The sequence below is a fragment of the Limulus polyphemus genome, unplaced genomic scaffold (assembly GCF_000517525.1).
Source record: "Limulus polyphemus unplaced genomic scaffold, Limulus_polyphemus-2.1.2 Scaffold462, whole genome shotgun sequence".
In the NCBI taxonomy this organism is placed as follows: Eukaryota; Metazoa; Arthropoda; class Merostomata; order Xiphosura; family Limulidae; genus Limulus; species Limulus polyphemus.
The window spans coordinates 563,601-573,387 of record NW_013666072.1 but is presented as its reverse complement, the minus strand read 5'-3'; the positions used below and the strand labels follow the sequence as shown (position 1 = coordinate 573,387).

The 9,787-nt window shown below is 31.7% G+C and overlaps 1 protein-coding gene across 1 annotated transcript in view; it reads right to left on the bottom strand.

Annotated features, from left to right (window-relative positions):
• Window positions 1–9,787, bottom strand: part of LOC106458430 (FYVE, RhoGEF and PH domain-containing protein 6-like) — a 43,941-nt gene that overhangs the window by 4,894 nt on the left and 29,260 nt on the right. Inside the window, exons 8-13 of the mRNA XM_013917942.2 lie at window positions 9,039–9,126; window positions 6,395–6,556; window positions 3,268–3,367; window positions 2,975–3,120; window positions 1,803–1,928; window positions 247–306 (exon numbers count right to left, since the gene is read on the bottom strand). Of these exons, the coding sequence (XP_013773396.1) occupies window positions 247–306; window positions 1,803–1,928; window positions 2,975–3,120; window positions 3,268–3,367; window positions 6,395–6,556; window positions 9,039–9,126 (682 nt within the window). The remainder of the gene's footprint in view (window positions 1–246; window positions 307–1,802; window positions 1,929–2,974; window positions 3,121–3,267; window positions 3,368–6,394; window positions 6,557–9,038; window positions 9,127–9,787) is intronic.

The following is a 9,787-nucleotide window of genomic DNA, read 5'->3' as shown; positions in this document are numbered from 1 at the left end:
TTAAATATATACATCGTAAACTACTAAAACATCCGCTCTCTATCACAATGAAAGGGACGTCTACTATCATACATTTTCATTGTGAATACATAAATTAGTTTATCAGACTTAATGGGGATACATTACGCTGTTGGATATGGGAAAATCTACGATCGGCTCACTTGTGGATCTCAGTTGAGTATATATTTGACATTATAATTTAATAAATAAATGCTGTGAAAAGTATAGTGTTGTAGATACCGTTACCTTCGTCAGCCTCTCCACAGAGTAGCCTAGTAACGGTCGGCTGGTCAGTGCAGCTACGTCCTATTTGCATTAAAGAAGATAAAAAGGATCGTTTTAGTTGCGACTGTCTTCTACATATTTCAATTTTTATTAATCATAGCCTAGGTGTTGTTCAAATTGAAAGTCTAGGTTGGGGAGGAAAATTAATTGAGAAGGTTTTAAAATCATTCATCCAGCTGTTCAGAGACGATATTTCGATTTGCTAAGATTGGTTTTCCTCACAAGTCAACAAAAAATCTTACACATAAAGTACAAACATAAAATATAAAATAACTATTAATACTGTGTGTGTATATATACATTAGTTAACAAAATTGATAAAAGTTGTTGCCTAATTTTATTAACATTTTTGTTTCATCATATGTCTGAAGTTTTTTATTTTCCTGTGGCAGCACAGAACTAACAGATACCCACATCTATTGCTCAACACTAAAATGTTACCAACCGCATCAGAGCTTAATGGTATTGAAATGTTTTTTTTCATCAGTAATGACCAATGAAAAATAACTTGGTAAATAAATTTCTTATCATCAGTTCTTGAGTTGATATAACCTGGCCAATATTTAAGTTTCATTCTGAAGTCTAGTGTTTAATATAGTGATAAAGTTTGCCTCTGATTGAAATTACTACTGAAGTGTTTTTATTGGTGAAAGACGAGTATGAATGCGTCAGTCCTATAGCTAAAACCTCAAAATCACAAGTTTTCCATATTGGCTAAGTAAATATTTACATTTATAGCAGTATATTTCAATTTCTTAGAACAAAAATAATTTTTTAATATAAACTTTGGGAAATTGAATCTTCTAAAGCTTCCATGTTTTAATATTTGGTGTAAAATAAAACGTTTTCTTTGAAACATTTTTATCCATGTACGTAAGGACTTATCTGGTAAATATACGCAAATAAAAAAAGGTGTTACAAGTTAACAATTCATTTCTGTTGTTTTTTAATGCATTACGTATAATGGTTTTATATTATGCAAAGAGCATCAGTGTTTTATTATCATATCGTGTTTCTGGTTCCTTTCACTTCATTTTGTGGGATTTTTTGAAAATCCTTGTTGTGTTTACACACTCTCTATTGTAATTGGCAGTTCAGCGTACCTATAGCTACAATCAATAAATTAAGTGTTAAAGGTTGAATATTTATCAAGAATAAACGATTATTAACTAATATAGTACATTCTTAAATAAGAAAATATCGTGTGTACAACGTTTATTATTTTAAAGCACAACATCTTTGAAGGGCAAAGGGTTAGAAAGAACTTTCATTAATAAGCCTAAACTATTTTTAACAATCTAAGTTGATACTAATCCTTCTCGCATTTAGCATAAGCTACCTAAATATCACGTGAAATTGTATGTTTGTTTGCTTTTTCTTTCTCTTGAAATTCAGAAATACCAGTTATATATTGTGGTACGAATATAACGTTGTTGCTCTTTTCACTTACTCCCGCTTTTTAAGAGTATCAATACATTCTCACTCTATAAAACCGACTTTATCTATATCTTGCTCACCTCGCAGGCTCTGTACATGTATAACACTTTATCCTTAATGAGAAACCAGTATTTTTTCCAGCTCTTATTCTGTCTCATTCGATACAGATAGCCCTTTTTGGTGATATCTTTATCACTTGCTGGTACCTGTAGAATGGTATTTAAAAGCAACGTTTAGCCTCAACACAATACTCACTTAGAAACATTATAAATGTTTCTGTCACCGTTTTAAAACATCTATTTTTTCCACAAACTTTTAGCTTCTTGTGTATTTTGTTAAAATCAAAAACAATAAAAGTTAAACATTTTAATTCAAACAATTGTGAATTCACTATATAACACCAATCACTAAAATACACTTAAGAAATTATATTTTTAAAATATTTTATTTCTGTTGTTTAACCCTTTGATTAATTGTAAAAAAAATCAATAAATACAACAAATCTTTAAAATCGCCCAGTTCTGCCATAAATTTTTTGTTTGTTTTAACGCAAGTGTGCCGTTTACACTTTGTGCAACGTTAGGAATCGAGCCATGGATTATAGTGTTGTAAGTCGAATTGATAACGAGTCCCAACAACTATTAATACAGAAATAGTCCATTTAGGACGGCATATTAGCAGCCGAAACGAGGAATAAAACTAGTTAAAAGTATAGTTATAAACGAAAATTAGTTACTAATTAACAATTAAAATTAGGTGATCGTATAGACAAATAATCATTAAAATGATTGATAACCGATCGCCACAACCTTACTAGGGATACAAGTTTACTTTAACATCACCTATATAATTATCAAATCTGATTAATTAGAGTAGTGGTTCCCAAACTGTGGTTCGCGAATCCAAAAAGGGTGCGCGAAATGTTTCAGGGGTTTTCGGAAAAACTTCCGTAATGGTGGCAGCACAAGTGTTTGCGTGCAAGCGCATCCATCACACTGAGTAGATTATAACTTCAACACTCCTCATAAAAATGGAAATGTGAAGGGGTATTTTTTGTTGATTTTAAAATTATATAGACTGCTATTGTTGTTTTAAAAATTAAGGTGAGAACAAGTTTAGGCTTAATCAAAGTGATACGAGTTACGATAGGAAGGGTGTTTTCTTTTTAGATATTTATTTTATATTTATAAGTTAATCAATTTCTTAATGAGCTTTTTACAGATTCAAAGTTTATAGTTTGAACTGTAGATACCTCTTTCAGAACACAAGGTCTATTTCTGACATGCTTTTTAGAGTTCATGAGAGGACAGTCACTGTCAACTTCGCTAGAACCGAAGCTTGGTGAAACTTCTAATTTTTCCGTAACACTGGGTCTCGACAGATGTTCTTGCGAGGATTCTATAAAGTAATTGGTAGAAAACTAAAATTACACGTTTTATCAGTTACTAAGCTACAGAAAACATTAAACCACTACATATACGTGTATTTTGGGTTCCAGTTGAGTTACATAGGTATATTGGAAGGATTGACATAAAATACACGAACCTTGTTGTAAGACCACGAGACATTTCTCACAAACTCTGGCCATTCTGTTGTGGAGGTAATTCAAAGGATATCTGTTTGCTGAGCAAGCAGAACATACGACCTGTAGAAAAATATATCATATATGATATACATGGCACAATATTCAGTATGATGAAAGCCTCAGCCATCTTCAACGTTTAAATGTCAAAATCACATAATGAAGGATATTTATTAACAAAAGTTCATGACTATTTATTAGTACTCTTGTCCTCGATATGAATAAGGCTATAAAAGTTATTGTTCTATTTATCAGCATTATTGTCCTCGGTGTGAATAAGGCTACACAAATCCATGTAATATTTATCAGCACTATTGTCTTAGTTATAAATAAGGCTATAAAAGTTATTGTTCTATTTATCAGTACTCTTGTCTTAGTTATGAATAAGGCTACAAAAGTTATTCTTCTATTTATTAGCACTATTGTCCTCGGTATGAGTAAGGCTATAAAAGTTATTGTTATATTTGTCAGCACAATTGTCCTTGGTATGAATGAGGCTACAAAAGTTATTGTTCTATTTATCAGCACAATTGTCATCGGTATGAATACGGTTACACAAATCTATGTACTATTTACCAGTACTCTTGTCCTCGGTGTGAATAAGGTTGCACAAATCCATGTGCTATTTACCAATACTCTTGTCTTCGGTGTGAATAAGGATATACAAATCTATGTGTTATTTACCAGTACTCTTGTTCTCGGTGTGAATAAGGCTATAGAAATCCATGTCCCATTTACCAGTATTCTTGTCCTCGGTGTGAATAAGGCTACACAAATCCATGTGTTATTTATTAGTACTATTGTCCTCGGTGTGAATAAGGCTACAAATTTCACGTATTATTTATCGGTACTATTGTTCTAGTTATGAAAACAAAAATGATTTGAGAATGAACACAGAAACGTGGTTTGCTGTTAAAATCTATTTCTTCTAGCTGTTTTATTTATGTCCATTTAGGTCTATTTGAGAAACCCGAGTGGGTCAAGTGCGTTTGTCAACTCTTTATTCCCCCTTGGCAGTTGATTAAGTTGACTCTACTTTCCATTTGGGTATCCACGAAAATACCAATTTCGTCACACATGAGGATCAGGGTTTGTACCCAACAGTCCGAGTACTCACCCTGACCCTTTTCAAGGCCATGTACATGTATATGATACAAGTAGTATTCACAGTGTAGCTATCATCATCATCATCATAACTTCATTTGTTTGTGCTGTACTAGTTTAAATTGTTAAAAGTGTATTGCACATAAAAACCTTTTTCAACACACTTGTAATTCTTTAATATGGTTACATATTAGCTATAGGTGGCCTGTTATTGTACTTGTAGTAGATATTAATTTGAGAGAGGAACTTACGCTTACTTTCATCACGTATGATATAGCGATCTATTGAGCACAATAAACAATTTTTATTCAGGTTTTTCTTGAAACACTTTAGCGAAATATCTAGGAGTCTGACATATAGTGACTGTATATTTACATAGTTACGCATGAATACTGAACTTATAGATCTGGATACTTTGTAAGCTGTCGTAAGACCTGAGTTTTTAATTGTTTGTAGTTGACTCTTTATATGTGTGTGTCTATTATGTTAATCCACGCTGGGGAAGCGTATTTTACTACTGGACGTATATATATATACTGTGTGTAGATTTTTATGATGTTTTGTGGTATAGTTTTACCTTTGTTTTACCCTAACAGATTCCTGAAGTAGTTCATTCGTCGCTATACTTTTTTTCTGATTTACTTAATACGTTCAGTCTACGTTAATTTGGAATCATAGATTAAGCATAAGAATTTTTCTGATGTGGAAGTCTGGAGAAGAGTTCCTTGAAAGTACAACGGGGGAGGATGTCTATGTGTTTTAATGAATTTTGAAAAAGAGAACAAACTGCGTTTTTGGAACATTTATTTTCATTCTATATTTTTGAAAGTATTCGACTATTTAGCTTAATACGGGTTGTAAATTAGTGGCAGCTATCGAGGGGAGCGGAAGAACTCTTCCAGATGCCACATCATCCGAGAACTGAGAGCCAAAAAAAAGAGGTCCATAACGACATATTACTTACATACCTGATGAATAGAATAGGACTGACTACCCTTCCCTTGGGGACACCTACCTCTAGAGTAAAGTACTCAGAGTAGGTTCCCTCCACATTAACTATACATTTTCCATTTTCCAGAAAGTTAGACAGCTAGCGAGTAATACCTCACGGTAGTTCCATCTGTGCCATACGGTGTCGAAAGCTTTCTCGACTTTAAGAAAGCATGGAGCAGAGCATTTGTTTTTATTAAAGCTGTCTTCTATGGTTTCAGCTAGTTTAATTAAATAATCTGTTGTTTGCCAAAATTTTCTAAACTCTATTTTGATCTTCAGGTAATTTTGAAGTGTTTTCCAGGAAGGTGGATAATCTGTTACTTAAAATTATTTCTAAAATTTTACCAGTGTAGCTGATCAGGCTGATTGGTCGACAGTTTTCCGGTATGTTTCCTAGTTTTTAACCTTCTTTAAGAAACATGTTAACATTAGCTTTCTTCCAAGAGGTTGAGATATGTCTAGAATTTAATGATAAATTGAAAAACTCTGTTAGGTGGTCAAACAATTTATGAGTGCCTTTTTTTGAGGAGGATGGACTGTATGTCATGACCTTCTGGATCTTTGTTTTTCATTTGTTTTATGGAAGTGAAGACTGGATTAAGATTACTCCGTGTGTTAATCAGCGTTTTTACGTGTGGATATAGTGTGTTTATGTATAATCTTCTGAGGTAGCGAGATTCTTTAATCATGTTTATGATGTCACCAGATGTGCCAGTATGGTAATTTCGTATCTCCTGCGAGTGCTTTTATTAACTGAGCTAAAGCATTATCTCAAGATGGAAAGTCAGTAGCGTTTAGTACTTAGATACTTTTTAACAATTCGAACTACCGTATTCGTTTATCTGACCTGGCAGGTATAACCTCACAATACTCTGAAAATTGTGTAAGTACGAGCATTCCTAGGAACTACCATAATATATACGTTATTTTTCTTAATGCACTAAACTTTAAAAAGGGTTAAATTACAAGAAAATTCAAGACTAAAAGTCTTACCTTGCCGCAGCCTCGACAGTGGTGTCGGCGGTACGTGACCTTAAAGTCTCTAGTGCATATCTGGCACATTGACACTCTCTTGTCTGGGACCCAGACTGGAGCCTTGTTACCAATTTTTAGATGTGATTCAGCTTCATCCTCCATATCATCATCATCATCTTTCTATAAATATACAAACAAAAAAATATATGCACTAATTATATTATTTCTAACCAGTTTCGTGACTTGAAAGTCCCTCTTCAGAAGTAGGCCTATATAGTATACATAGGAAATATTTCGAAAGTAAAATTGTTTTTAGATTAATACTAAATATTAGTAAGTAATTTTAATTCATCCAATAAAATGATAAACTTTATATTCGTAAAACTTGAAATACGTAGAGAAATAAAGCAGAATAATAAATTAAAATTAGAAATAAATCTACAAGGTGAAACTGTAACTTTTATATAACCTATTTATATGTTCCTAACATATCATCGCCATGTGATTTGCAAAATTAATTATTTTGATTATTAATTAGTTACTATACTTCTTGTTATATGTACCATTTGTGTAGAATAATATTTCCAAGTGAAAGTTTTTAATACACTTATCTTCTTTTAAGTAATTTTTTAGAAGACGATCTACAAGTTGTTTAAGTTCAGTGTCAACATATGTAGTATTTATATTGGTATTCAGGTTAAGCGTTACTGCACAGGGAATAATATCTTCTTCAGTGTTCATCCAGCGTTTTCTGGCCCTATATCTTTTTAACAATACCATCTGGATAATGACACTTTTGTAGGAACTATTCTTATTCTCCTAGTCGTCGTTCTCTAAATATAGAATTAGACATTAATTTCATATTCTTTCAGCTAAAGTATGGGGGATATTCAGTTTAATACACTTAAGGTGGTTACCGAAGAACTATAAATATTTGTGAGAATTTGTGGCTTTACAGAGGATATTTGTCTCTATGGTCCTATATTCAGATACTACAACTAAAAACTCAAAAATGGTAGCCTGTTTACCGCTACTGCAGAGGTAGATTGAATATCAAGGTTAATTCCAGTACTTCATTGAAAAAAATTGTTAAGGTCATATTCCATATAACGAAGCAATCGTCAACGAAACGTTTCTAAATAAATTTCAGTTTCATATAATCCATAATTTTTTATTAAACTGAAAAGGTAAGATTTCAAACATCTTTTATTTTAACTATACCATCACTAAAGTTGCATAAAGGGACACTGTAGTACCTATTGCAGTACCTGATAATTGAACGAAAATGTCTTCACTAAACTCAAAGATACAGTATTCTAGGAATAAATAAAAGTCCTCTAAAATGAAATAAAAAATATTATATCTCGGGCATAAATATTTTCTAACTTATTTAAATAAAATCATATTGCTTCTAAACCATAACTGAATTTAATGCCCGGGATAGAAAGCTATAACATCAAAAGAAACTAATATGTGGTTCTCTTTTATTCTCTTTCTTCTATTTCTTATAAAAAGACAACAACCTATTTTTATCTTTAACATTATGAAATACCTTCGATACAGACGATGTAGGAAATATAATGAGAAGATTACTAAAGGTTAATCCACACTGGACGCGAGCTAATAATTTTGAAGTACTACAGTCAAATAGTCAAATCCACACAAGTAGCGAGCGATGTCACTTTGAAATTTTCGCTTCGTTAAAATAGAAAATCGAAAAAAAAGGTTTTTGACCAAAATTTAAGCCTAAACAGAACAAATATAATAGTGAGCGTTTACCTACACCAGACTATATTTCATAAAATAATTAGGAAAGGAATAAATTTGTAATGACTGTCATTATGATGTACCTGCTAACTCAGATATCCAAATAATAATAATAAAAAAAACATTAGCACAATTATAATAACATCTTGATATAATTTGATAAAAATTCAGAAATTAAAAAAGGTCACTTTCAGAATTAAAAAAGCTTCTTCCAGTCTAGAACTAATTCATACCAACAAAATATACGTACTTTTACTCACTTCCACAGGTCCTACAATTACTCACGCAAAAGTTCTATCAAACCTAACCAAATATGGATAATTGCTTTTACTCATTTCTTCCTGACCATTATTAGATAAGTTTATTTAATTTTGATAGGTTCGGATAACTAACATTACCTATTGTAACTCCTTTTGTTACATCTTTCGAAGTTTTTTATTGATTAGAAGCGCTGTTTCAGTCCTGTGTCGCTAATATGGTCAAGTGACAAATGAAAATAACTTGTAGTGAATAAACAAGCGGTAAAAGATCCATTTTTAGGATTAACATTACTTTCTAAAAACAAGCATAATTTATAAGATTTCTGTGATTTCATTTTCAGTTCACGAAAGATTTACAAGAGATTTAAGACTTCTGTGCAACAACATGTATTCACTTAGTTTAATTGAAATCATAATATGTCTTTCAAATTTTTTGTCACAAAATACCTTATCCCAATAAGTTGATGTGTGACGTTTTACAAATAAATGACTAATTTTGCACACTGAAAGTTGATCTATTGCTGTGATTTTTATCATACAAATAAATACAAAGTTCTAGTCGAATATTTTTGTATCATAACATCTAATTTCAAGAATAAAAATACCACTGAAATTGAAAAAAAAATGACAATTACCACCAGAAGAAAAGATCTTCGTTTAGTAGCGTTTTCTGTGATAGCTTTAGATAATGCTTTAATCCAGTCTTCCCTGATTTCAGGTGACCTGGAAGAAAAACAGAAGGGTTTTATTATATAATTCATCCTTTCAATAGTTTAAGATTGTTGAGCCAAACAAAAAATTTCTTTTTGACTTCTCTCAGTATGTAACAAATATGAGTTGATATGTTCCGCTGTGATAAAATCTATATTATTCAGGTACCAGATGTACATGTATTACTTTATCTAGTCTTGTAAATAGAACAATGATTTGGTTTTCGTCTGCAGATGTACATGTATTAGTTTATCTAGTCTTGTAAATAGAACAAAGATTTGGTTTTCGTCTGCATATACTGAAATCTTTACGAATACGACTTCCTCTCAGGAATTAAGCTAAGCTAAGCCTGAAACTCAATTTGTGCTGATTTTCACAGACAACAAAACTACTTGTACTAGATCAATATAAATGTCTGTTTTATGTAGTCTTGTTTGTTTTCTATTCGTCAGTGGTAAGTGCAACAAATTTGAAACCGACATGCAATGGAATTTCATTTTTTACAAACAAACTCTAAATTTACAACCTATAGTACATAGTAGCCTGTGAAAAATGTATATTAATATGAGTGTCATTATGACAGAGTAAAGCTACCGCTTTCTTATACTTTAATTTATATCATGATCGTTGGAGTCCCATTAATTTATATATCATTACATATAGTGACCATTGG